The sequence below is a fragment of the Habropoda laboriosa genome, unplaced genomic scaffold (genome assembly GCF_001263275.1).
Source record: "Habropoda laboriosa isolate 0110345459 unplaced genomic scaffold, ASM126327v1 scaffold40, whole genome shotgun sequence".
NCBI lineage: Eukaryota > Metazoa > Arthropoda > Insecta > Hymenoptera > Apidae > Habropoda > Habropoda laboriosa.
Window position 1 is genome coordinate 8,031,899 of NW_017100231.1, and position 12,191 is coordinate 8,044,089.

General features: G+C 30.4%; 3 protein-coding genes across 3 annotated transcripts in view; 2 read left to right on the top strand and 1 right to left on the bottom strand.

Moving 5' to 3' along the window:
- LOC108571503 (dihydrolipoyllysine-residue acetyltransferase component of pyruvate dehydrogenase complex, mitochondrial-like) overlaps nt 1-1,241 on the top strand; it is a 2,997-nt gene extending 1,756 nt beyond the window's left edge. The window contains exons 6-11 of the mRNA XM_017933559.1: nt 6-96; nt 171-313; nt 381-557; nt 643-827; nt 902-1,002; nt 1,072-1,241. Coding sequence (XP_017789048.1) covers nt 6-96; nt 171-313; nt 381-557; nt 643-827; nt 902-1,002; nt 1,072-1,241 — 867 coding nt within the window. The remainder of the gene's footprint in view (nt 1-5; nt 97-170; nt 314-380; nt 558-642; nt 828-901; nt 1,003-1,071) is intronic.
- Nucleotides 1,242-4,030: 2,789 nt separating this feature from the next.
- LOC108571581 (serine/threonine-protein kinase PAK 1) lies at nt 4,031-5,607 on the bottom strand. Its single transcript, XM_017933654.1, has one exon. The coding sequence runs from the start codon at nt 5,534-5,536 to the stop codon at nt 4,031-4,033; it is 1,506 nt and encodes a 501-aa protein (XP_017789143.1). The 5' UTR covers nt 5,537-5,607.
- A 3,155-nt stretch (nt 5,608-8,762) lies between these two features.
- LOC108571547 (branched-chain-amino-acid aminotransferase, cytosolic) overlaps nt 8,763-12,191 on the top strand; it is a 4,039-nt gene continuing 610 nt past the window's right edge. The window contains exons 1-5 of the mRNA XM_017933614.1: nt 8,763-8,894; nt 10,229-10,336; nt 10,418-10,627; nt 10,764-10,994; nt 11,886-12,191. The exon at nt 11,886-12,191 is cut by the window's right edge and continues 165 nt beyond it. Of these exons, the coding sequence (XP_017789103.1) occupies nt 8,874-8,894; nt 10,229-10,336; nt 10,418-10,627; nt 10,764-10,994; nt 11,886-12,191 (876 nt within the window). The 5' untranslated portion in view covers nt 8,763-8,873. The remainder of the gene's footprint in view (nt 8,895-10,228; nt 10,337-10,417; nt 10,628-10,763; nt 10,995-11,885) is intronic.

The window sequence follows — 12,191 nt, forward strand, 5'->3', positions numbered from 1 at the left end:
CCATTAAAGGTACTGGACGGCCTAATCGATTGCTAAAGAGTGATGTCTTAGCCTATATCCAAGTAAATAATGTTAAAAAAGTTGCACCAAAAACAGGTATGCGGTTATAATATTAAAAATATTAAAAATACTGTATGTACTAAAATATATGTTTTTATCCTATAAAACAGCACCTCCACCTATGGTTGGAGATGGCAAAAAGGCTGGTGCTCCTTCAAAGGCACATGTACCTACTGGTGGTCCTTCTGCTTATGAAGATATTCCAGTTTCCACTATACGTGGAGTTATTGCTAAAAGGCTTGGAGAATCGAAAGTAATTACAAATTACTCGTTCATTTACACTGTAGTTGTGGATACTAATATGTGTAATAATTTTTCAGAGTAATATCCCGCATTCTTACGCCTTCATCGATATTAAAATGGATAAATTAAACGAAATTCGTAGCGAACTCAAAGCTGATGGTATTAATGTTTCGATAAACGACTTCATTACGAAAGCAGCCGCACACGCACTGGTCGAATGTCCATTTATCAATACGTTATATCAAAATGATCAAGTTAGTATACACACTTGATATAATTGATGAAGCTTGGAAATTAAATTAATTAGCAGAATTTTATATGTTTTACATTTTTCAACAGATAATCCGTATGCCAAAAGTTGATATTTCCATCGCAGTTGCAACAGAGTCGGGTCTTATTACACCGATCGTGTTCGATACTGCGGCTAAAAGTGTGACTGACATTTCTACCAATATTAAAGCACTAGCAGAAAAAGCTAAAACTGGTGGTTTAAAACCAGAGGAATTCCAAGGCGGTACATTCACGTAAGTAAATGGATTTGTAAAAAAGGTACGAAATTACAAAATGTATTTTACATATCGTTTCGTATATCTTTCAGAATATCCAATTTGGGAATGTTTGGAATTAAGCAATTCTGTGCCATTATAAACCCTCCTCAAACGGCCATACTTGCAGTTGGAGGTGGTCGAGATGAATTAGGTAAAAATACAGAAAAGCGTATGTAACTATTATAAAAGTGTAGAAAATATTAATATATTGCATTTGTAGACGCTGCGTTGCAGAAAACAACGAAAATGTCGGCTACCCTGTCATACGATAGACGAGCAATCGATGAAGATCAAGCTGCGGACTTTTTGGCTGTTTTGAGAGCCCTATTGGAAAATCCAAATTTCCTTGTCGCTGGTAGAATACGAGCACTAAGGTATGCGCAGGACTGACCTTTAATTATACCTTCATCTCGAGAAGCTTATTAAAAAAAATGGTTTAGGTTTCAATTTAAATTTTAGTTTTCCCTGCTAATTTTATAAAAACTAGATCTGAAGTATCATTTAAGTTATCAATTAGTCGTCATTTAATTAAAAAATGTGTAATTTCGGTTTCAAATTCCCCAAGAATCCATGTAACAATGTATGCAAAGCTAGATTCGTGTAAATTAAAAAATATTTTGCAACTTCAGATCTTAACCAAAGAAAAAATGTGTTATTTACATGCTTAGATACTGCAATATAAATTTCTAGTGATAATTAATTAAATGGCAATATTTTTATTTTTAATATTTGTATAAAATGTTTTGATGGAAATGTAAGAAACATTAAAACCTAAAAAGATCATTGAATGTTTCATATTGCTACTGATCTTTGTAATTGGAAATAACATTTAAATGTGTATATACTGAAAAAATTCATTTCTCTGTATAAAACATATAAAAAAGATCAAATTAGTCGTTCCAAGAAAAAACTAGCAAATGACGTTTACTGTTACGAATTTATTCAACGAATTATAAACTCTTCGATACAGTAATTTACTTCCTTGTAAGTAACTAGGTAATTCATATAAAACTGCCCTATATTTGTATACTTATTTTGATGAAATAATTACCACACTGTAGTAATTTCTCTTATGCAATGGAATAAATACACTTAACTTTTTTTTTTAAAAAAAAGGAAAAACATAAAATTACATTGTTTTCTGTATGTTAAAATAATATATATAGCATTTGTGTAAATATAATATGAATATGTGTATTGTAAATTTTATTTATGTATTAAAAATATTACATATGATTAGGTGTACTTCAGTGTGGTTTAAGAAATTTTTGGGGATAGTAAAATTGTATAAAATCGTTACCATACCTTGTAAATAAAGTATTTATTGTTAAAAGGACGTGTGAAGTTTTTTTATACATTGTTCAAAAATAATACATCCTTACTGTTGTGTACAATATAAAAAGCAGTTTAAAATGTTGTAATTTTTTTATGCAACTTTTATTTAATAACAGATTGTTATTACGTTTATCTCATTTATACTGTTTTAACACTGATAAAAGTACAATTCTCATAGAACCATATGTACTGCTATGATAAGGCACAAATGTTATGGATGACTAAGTCTAATCAATTTTTCATTAAATCTTTTTTAAATAAATGTTGGAATTATTATCCTAATATAAACATAAACATTTTACATTTGATTGTTACACAGTTAAATGATTAAAATATTGATAGTACATCATAAATTGTTACAGATATAAAAAACAATCATGTCTATACAGTATGGTTCTACACTAATATTCATCACTAACTTGAAGTAAAATTAAATTACAGTTAAGTAATATTTAATTATATATGGGAAAAAAATACAATGATATTAAATACAGAAATACAATATCAGGACTCAATTTTTGTTATCACAGTTGTGATATTACTGCTCAGGCCCTAAACTAAGTAATTACGAATATTTGATTACTGTATAAATTTAAATATTCTTTCTAAAAGATATTGCAAATACAATGTTATATACATATACAATTCATAGTACTCGTACAGTACCATAATACATGTTAAAATTTGGTATTTGATTTGGATAGCATTATGTTCTAAAAATACAAATATAAAATTTCTCAAAAAAAAAAAAAATGTATGTTATAAAATTTGGTAAAATGTTATAAAAACTAGTTAAGAGTCTTAATATTTTTTTAAAATGCATTCTGCAATATGTGGTATGTCACATCATTCACAATACTTGATTGGTAATACAAGTGCTTATAACACTGAACCACAAGGTTCAACTTCTCACTATTATAAAACGATTCCCCCAAAAAGAGGTTGTAAAATTTCTTACAAAGAAGCAGTCTTCTTCGTCTAATTACATGATGATTAATTGTATATTAAATAATATTTAGTACAATACCCATTTTGTATGTGAATTATTGATTTAAAATGTATGACATAACTTGATTCCCTAAATTATACAATTCTAAAGGATACAGGAATGCAGTTAAGAAAATATAAGTAATAGATAAACAAATGAAATGCATAATGTATATTCAAAAAATCCAATTTGGCAGAAGTATTATGTTAAAATTATATATTTAATTTGTACTGTAGCTAAATTGGAATAATTATTTTCCACAGTATTGTAATAACTGTCAAGTATAAAATAAGTTACTGTTAAACCCCTGAAACATTATATAAATCATTATTACCTTATATGATAAATGCAAACAAGTTTAAAATAAAGTCTTAGTTTAATATAATACTACTAACTGTATCTTTTAGCACAATGATTTTGATTTGTATTGTTTGTGCACCTATTTTGTTCTAAAACTGATAATATAATGTGACAGATTGCACTTTCTTGATAAAAAAAGAATAAGATTACATGAAAAGAGATGCTGAACTTACAAGACAGATATTGCACACAAAATGATTATTAATAACTTACATTAATGACAACTTTTCCAATGACTCAAGCAACAGAACTTAATCTATCGCGCATATTGTATGATAAAATTACTACAATGAATAATTACTTTTTAAAAATTATACTCTAGTAATTTCTCCATTACTATAATTTATACTACCTCTACTTAAAATTTGGTAACACATTTACATTATTTGTGCATTATATATGTAATATCAATGCAATGTCATACATATATTTAAGAAACTAAATGCACATTAAAACAAAAACAAATATTTGATTCCTATTGAAAAGAAAAAATGATTCAATTATACACTTTATGAAGAACTCGCTGTGCAGTTCTTATCAGTGGTATAAGACTTGTTAATTCTGCACAATTATCTAAAAATGAATGACACAATAATTCATCAGCAGTTGCCCTTTCATCAACTTCAACTGCCAAACATCTTTCTAAGAAATTCTGAAATATTGGACTTAATGTATCCCATCGAGGTACAGAAGGCTTGCCAATAGCAGCAATTAAATATAAAGCTCTTAATGGTGATTCTTTCATATATGGTGGTTCACCTTCTATCATTTCAATAGCCATAATACCTAAAGACCATATGTCCACTTTTTTGCCATATTGTTTTCTAGTCACTACTTCTGGTGCCATCCAATATGGAGTACCAACCATAGTTTGGCGTTTTTCATCACCTATAATATTAGCACAAAAACCAAAATCTGTAACTTTCACAGCACCGTTCATTCCAAGAAGCACATTATCCGACTTGATATCTCTATGAATAATTCCTCTTGTATGTAGAAAACTAATTGCATTCAGAACTTCTCTACAAACTGCAGCAATTTGTACCTCTTTCATTACAGTTTCTGTAACAACATCAGTAAGTGGTCCACCTTGTAATAATTCCATAACAACCCAAAGGTGATCATTTACAAGATATGCATCCAAAAAATTAACCAGATTTGGATGTTGAAATTCTCTGAGAACTTTAATTTCTGTTAATATAAGTTCTTTCTTTGGTTGCTTCTGTAAATCTATGTCTTTTATAGCAACTTTTTGTTTAGTCTGTGAATCAGTGGCTATAAATACCGTACCTGAACCACCAGCTCCAACCTCTCTAGTTCTTTCAAAGCGTAAATTTGCATCACCCTTATTACAGATAGCTCGAAGTTCTTCAAAACTTTCACTATGTTTCATCCCTGAACATTCTGTTCTCCTTCGTAAAACAGAGTTCTCATCTATCATAATCTGTTCATTTTCATTTTCAGGCAACTGATCATCTTCAATGTGGTATGTGTTTAAATCTTCAAGAATTTCAGTAAGAGTCTTCTCCACTCTATCAGGGCACATACGTGGTGTGGGTTTTGGAATCTTGTTCACTTTTGGTGGAAGTTCTGGTAACCTCTGTACTTGACTATCTGTAGAGCTTGCAGAACTTGACTCATCTGAATCCTCAGAGTGGTACTTCTTCGACAAGATTTTATCAATTTCTTGTGACTCTTCCTCGATCAGATCTTCCGTAACGAAAGGTTTAAATACATTTTCTTCTGGTTTTCGTTTGATGGAATAATTGTAAAACTTAATAGCTTGCAAAGCCGCGGCAGGATGTTCGTCCTGTTCCGACTTCGATATTTGCGTATTGAGCAAACGGATCCACGACTCTGGAAGACCCTCCAATTGTCCTGTCTTGGCATTTTTACTCACATGAAATTTATGAGAAACGTTCGTAGGCAAACCAATCTCAGCGACCGTGTCAACCGTACCGGTTTTCTTTCGCGAAAACAATTTTGATATGTTAAGACTCATTTTAGAGCGCAGTTTTGCGCTTTTACCGTGTTCGTTGCGACGTATTGCAATTTTTTTCGAGGAAGACAGAATGAGAAGAAGAAACGGTCACTTTTAAATTCCTATCTCATCATAACATGACTCGCTGGCTATCGGCAGGAGGACATCAACCGTGATTAAAGGTGTGTTGGTGCGAACGTCATTACATTCAGAGAATGGCGGTACAGTTTAAAACAGAAACTTTTTCAGTGGAAATACCCTACATAATATCACAAAATCTATTTCGAGATGGATATCTAAAATTGTCGAATAACAAATTATTTATAATATTGACTTGTACGTAAGTATATATGTCTATAAATTCAAATGAATTAATTAGTCAATTTTGATCGTACGGAGCCAGGATACAGTAAGTTCTGCCAACCATAGTGAAATAAAATGCCGCACCCTAATATGATCTACCAAATCAAATTTGATTAGATCAGCTATCAGATAACGTTCAAAATTACAAATTATCTTTAAAGCAGCGCAATTGCAGATATTTACATCTTTTTTGTTTAAATATAGGGACAATTTATATCCTATTACTTTTATAATAATGCTTACTCGCTGTTATAAACAAAACATTTTTAAGAATGGCTTATCTTAAAAAGTAATATTGTATTCGTATGACATACAAAATTATTCTTCACATTTATAAATTTAAAATTAATATTATTTTTCACGTATTATAATTTCTTGTAAATGCCATCATCTTTTATTGTTCATCTTTTCTAATATTCTTTTTAATAAGAAAGGATTATTTTACTTTTTACTTAAAAATTATCGACATTGTGTAATTTAACTTGTGCAGAGGAAGTTTAGCTATGATTAGAAATACAAGCTTTCAAATGAAAGATCATTATCTTACATCGTCATTATTTCAACCCATTTATTAATATAGACCCACCACCGATTTGTGAATTTCTCATATTAATCGTTAATTTTTTAATGATCTTATTAAGAAGTATCCATTTATGATCTCTAACACTGTATCGACCGTGCAATTTTATACCGGATAATTAAACTAGTAGCTAAGTAAAATTTTTTCATTTCTTCATTTCTTTATTTCTACAATTTCTAAATAAATTCGTGCACGTATCACTGACGTAAGTTTGCATGCTCCCCTTCTACCAAGAGAGCTTTTCTTCCTCCGGCTCCCCTCCCAACCATTATCTTATCCCATTTTGTCTTTTTTGTAAATATAATGTATTTGGAAGCGTATACTATACATACGTTTCACGTATTATCGTATGTGAGGATATCTGAAGTGGTGAATACAGCAAGGGTGTATGTATGCATATCACGAAACGAGATGTTTATTTTTGTCACCGTCCTCCCATTATCAGTGTATGATGCAGGAGGTATTGATTGCAAGAATAAAAAATGCAAGAATGCGCGCAAGTAGCAATAGTGACGTAAAGATATGCGTTATTATTTTTCACAGTCAGTTCCAGAACCTGCATTGAACACGATACACGTCTGAGTAATCTGGGGCTAACTTAATCTCTCGAGTCCTTTACCATGCGTCTCTGATTGGTTATGAACTGTTATTGGTTATGATTGCTTTTCCAATCGGGTAAAAGATGAAAATAGAACACAATTTAAAGAATACTCGCACGACAGAATGAAAATTCAAATCCACTTGTTTTAAAGAACGATTAAACCATTACCAATGTTGTAATGATAATTGATTTATAAATTATAGCATTGGCAGAAATGATCTACAAGCCATTTGAATGGTTTTCTTGGTAGAAAATAACCTGGATTACAATTATTTCTAAATTAGTTTCGATAATACATATACACCGCATATATTGAAACTAAAATTACAAGTAGAGAAGTAAAGCTGCGAAATCGAGTGACGTCATTTGATTCATGTCAAGAGAGTGCATTTTAAATAATTTATATCGGAACGTCATGGTGTATGTAATTGTGTTACTTACGTACAACTATCTTCCTTGTGTTTATGTTAGTAAATTAATCCGGGTGTCACGTGCGTGATACGATTTATTAACTTCTATATTTTATTTTTCGTATCGACAAAAAAAAAAGAGAATGAGTAATACTGAAAAATTTCGTATAACGTATGTACATATTTATCGATTTACCAGGGAGTCTGAACTCTGTCACGAGATCGATTTCATGAAACTGAAGTTGCTCCATTTCGCGTATCTCGCGCACAAAAAGATCGTGAATGTAGATAAATATATTCGTAAGTACAAGGGTGTAACAATATTAAACAAGTAGGGTAATCCCCCATTTGATGCATGTAATAAATATTTACGATACTTCTATACATTTCAGAATCGAGAAACGTTCGATGTTCATAACAACACACGCGTGCTGTCCTTTCTTATCGCGCAGAAACCATATTATCAACATGTTTTTAATTCGCTGCCCCCGCTTATTGTGCCCGGCCAGAATTTTTCCTCCCCTTTCCCAATCATACAACATTCATCGGTTTCGTTTTCCATGTACCGAGTGACCTTAAAGCCAAGTACCCTCGTCATCGTATAGATACACTCGAGGAATAAATTAACATTGATAATAAACAGTTAATAATTATTTGTGAAAAGTAATGTTACATTATACCTATGACGAGAATAAAAATTCTTGCTTTACCATTCCTTTGGTACAGAAATATAGAAAAGAAAAAGTACATATAACCAACCCTCTTTGCTTTTTAATTGATTAATTGTTTCATTATAAATCATTGAAAAGGTAAGTTATTTATTCGTGATTAATTTTCTATTTAAGAACAAGCGCAGATTACGTTAATCCAATTAAACTAAATAGAAACTTCTTGGACACTATATACATTAAATTATACATATTAAATCGGCAAATTCCCCCACTACTTTGTTTAAAAATATGGAGAGGAAGGGGATTCTTTGCTTCTTGCTTTCTCTCCTCCTTCTCTCTTTCACGCCGGCTCTTCTTCTGCCTCTCTTGCCCGCTAATAAATAAAATATTAACCGATGGTTAATGCAAAGACATTATTCGAGAACGCGCAAGGAAGCGAGTACAAGTGTTTCACTTGTATAATCATAGTTAATACTTGAGCTTCTAACTGTGAATGTCCTTAGTCACCTGTGATCGTAATACTTGTTTTTATCAGTTATATATGTATATATATGTATTTTTTAATATTTAATCTCCTTCTCTGTGTTCAGACAGAACAATAAGAAAAGTCGCTATAAAAATTTCGTTTAAGAAGTGTTTACTCGTGTGTTTGCATTTCTGTGTAAAAAGCCTTGTGCATTGAGGGTTGTTCCGAAGGATTAAATATTTCCCAGTTACTCATCGTCCAATCACAATGGTTCAATTACGACGTCAGGTAAATTGGTTTCTTGTTTTAAAACTATCTTACAAATTCAATATAAAAAAAAAAAGAAAAGAATATTAGGAATACACAAGTAATAATATTAACTAAACTTTGCGGTAACAGAATTTCTGATGCTAAAACTTCTGCGTATCGTATCAGATTTAGTTGTTTACTTGATCTGAACTTTTCACAGAATCTTCACAATTATCTTCTCATTTCCGTGATGATGTAATGTACTTACGTACATAGCAAATTTGTCGAAAAATATGATTATAAAACTCTTTGAACGTTTAAAAAAATGTACATTTCATTTTTTAATATTTTTTAAAATTCGAAAAAAAAATTGAAAAATATAGTTTACGTAATTTAAACGTTACTATTAATTGTAAGAGAATAATTTATCAGAATCTTTTAAAATTGTGCTACTCTAATTAAATTTTGTGTATTTTAAGCTTCAATGTTTTTTTTATAAACTGTGTTACGTAGTACAACCTCATAATTGTTTTAGTAATCACTTGTTAAATACTTAGTTTTAATTACTAATAAAATTAATCGCAAAAAGTAGTTCTAATTTTTTAGAAATTGATTTATTTTAAAAACTGAAAAGACGACTGTTTTAACTGGTTGAATTAAAGTTTTGCAAGTTTTGCAGCATTATCGTGTACCATGAAGATTTCAACGTGACGTTTAGGCATGTAATGCCACGTGCTTCTAGTATCAATATTTTGAACAGTAACGATTTTAGCTTAAAAAAACAAAATAAGAGATTACACCGAGCTGTTATGTTTAATTCGATAAGATTAGGCTGTCGTGTGCGTTTCTTTAATTTATAACAAGTAATTTAATGTTTAGCGAAACTATATGTCAGCACGTCTCGCTGACTTAACTTTATTATTGCTTCTCTAAGTAACTAAATTAAAAGATTGAAAATAATTGCATTAAAAGATTTGATAATCATTTATCATACTCATCGTAATGCATGTGATAGATTATATGCGAATTTTAAGACATTATCGCATGAACTTTCCTTGTTTTGTCATGTAATACGTTGTGTGTCATTAGATATTTCGTAATACCGATATGTATCGAGATTTCTACTATAATTTATGTCACGTGTTCAAAATGATAATAATAATTTCACATTCCGTGAATGAAGAATTTGGACAGTATCATAGCATTTGTAAATCCATCATTTATCACAATAAACGTCACATAAACTGGAAATTATGTAGCATTGTAATTATGTGATTATAGCGTTTCCTATGTACGTTGATTTCACAATAAACATGTCGTTAATATAAATATTGCATATGTCAAAAACATTAAATCAAAAATTTTTCATGTAGATTTTGTTCTGTGGCAACATTTTAAATCAACTTCAGTCCAATGTTAGATGGAGTTCATCTCTGCAAATTAGAGATAAAAAAGTAATACAGCCAGAACGTTCCTTCAAGGTATATTTTTTTCAGAGATATTCTTGAGTAATTTCTTGGAATATGTATTTTAAGTAAAGCTGATAAGTATTGTGTTTGTAGTATGCCGATCTATCAGTCCGCCTTGCAGGACTGGAACAATTACAGCCAAAGCCTGATGTCAGTGCTTTATCATTTGGCAAATATTTCACGGATCATATGTTAAAAATATTTTATCATGAAGCATTAGGGGGATGGCAAATACCAGAGATTACTCCATTTGAAAATCTAGTTCTTCATCCGGCATCAAAAGTACTTCACTATGCTGTAGAGGTATGTGTGGTTCATGTTCAGGAAAGTTTCTACTCATTTGAACATTTTGTGCAAAGGAAAGTAAATGCCTTAATAAAATAAGAAAGTTTATGCTTAGTACTCATTGAGGTGGTACATATACACATTTTTATTTTAGTTGTTTGAAGGTTTTAAAGCATACAGAGGAATAGATGGAAAAATAAGATTATTTAGGCCAGAATTAAACATGGAACGAATGAACACTTCAGCATCAAGAACTGGCCTACCTACTTTTATTGGGGAGGAATTAATTAAGTGTTGCTCTAGGTTGATTAGTATAGATCAAGAATGGGTACCCCATTCTATTGCTTCTAGTCTGTACATACGTCCCACACTCATAGGAATAGATGTAAGTATTTAAATTTTAAAAGAAACATTTCATTAAATATAGACAGCAATTAAAACAAATGCATTTGTTCTATAAATTGTAATCATTTGTACGATACGAACGGTAATCATGTCACTTATGTCACAGATGTCATAAAAACAGATATATACAAAGTAAGCAATACATTTCTCAATACCTAATGATAATTCATGATAAACAGGGGCGTGATGCTCTTTTGTTGGGGCAGGGCCATAAGATACAGCTAGATCAAAAGCTACACTATGACTGACACATGTATTGCACTGTAGAGAGCAATAAGAACTATATAATGATGAAAAGTAAAGAATAATTGAATGTAAATACAACATTCAAAACATTTTATCTGTGTTCTTCTACATAATATTTTATGTAAAATATTTAATAAAATGTCTTTATGCTTTTATTTTTATACTTATAAGATGAGTAGAAAGGCATTACTCATTATATTTTCTTTGAATCATAAATAAAGTCAGCATGTGACAGTACTTTTAATTATGTTAATGTTATGTAAAATTTAATCACTTAAAAAATTTATGCTTTTTCGTAAATTGTTCTGCTAGAACTGATATGTAAATTTACTGATATGTTAGTCATGGATGATGCAACATTTTTGTCAGAACAGTTCATTCAAGTGAAGACATGTACATGAAAAATGAACAAATAACGTGTTGAAAACGTGATAGTTATGACTTACTGATATTAATAATTTTGAAATATTTCAATACTAAAGAAGTAATTTAGTAAAAATAATTGATATTTGTACATAAGAAGTATCTAATTTAATATATCAGTCAAAACATTCAATTATTAATAAAAAAAAATATAAAAAACTTTAACATATACAATAATGATTATCTTTGTATATTTATATAGCCTACACTTGGCGTTGCATCTTCAGAATCTGCTTTACTCTATATCATTTTATCGCCCGTGGGTTCTTATTTTACAAAAAAAACAGCAGATGCAGGTTTGTCTTTACTAGCAGATCCTCAGTACACAAGAGCATGGCCAGGTGGCTGTGGTAACTATAAAGTAGGTAGCAACTATGGCCCTACTATATATGTACAAAGAGAAGCTACAGAAAGGGGTTTACAACAAGTGTTATGGCTCTATGGGGAGGATAATGAAGTGACTGAAGCTGGAACTATGAATATTTTCATGTTCTATATAAATGATGAT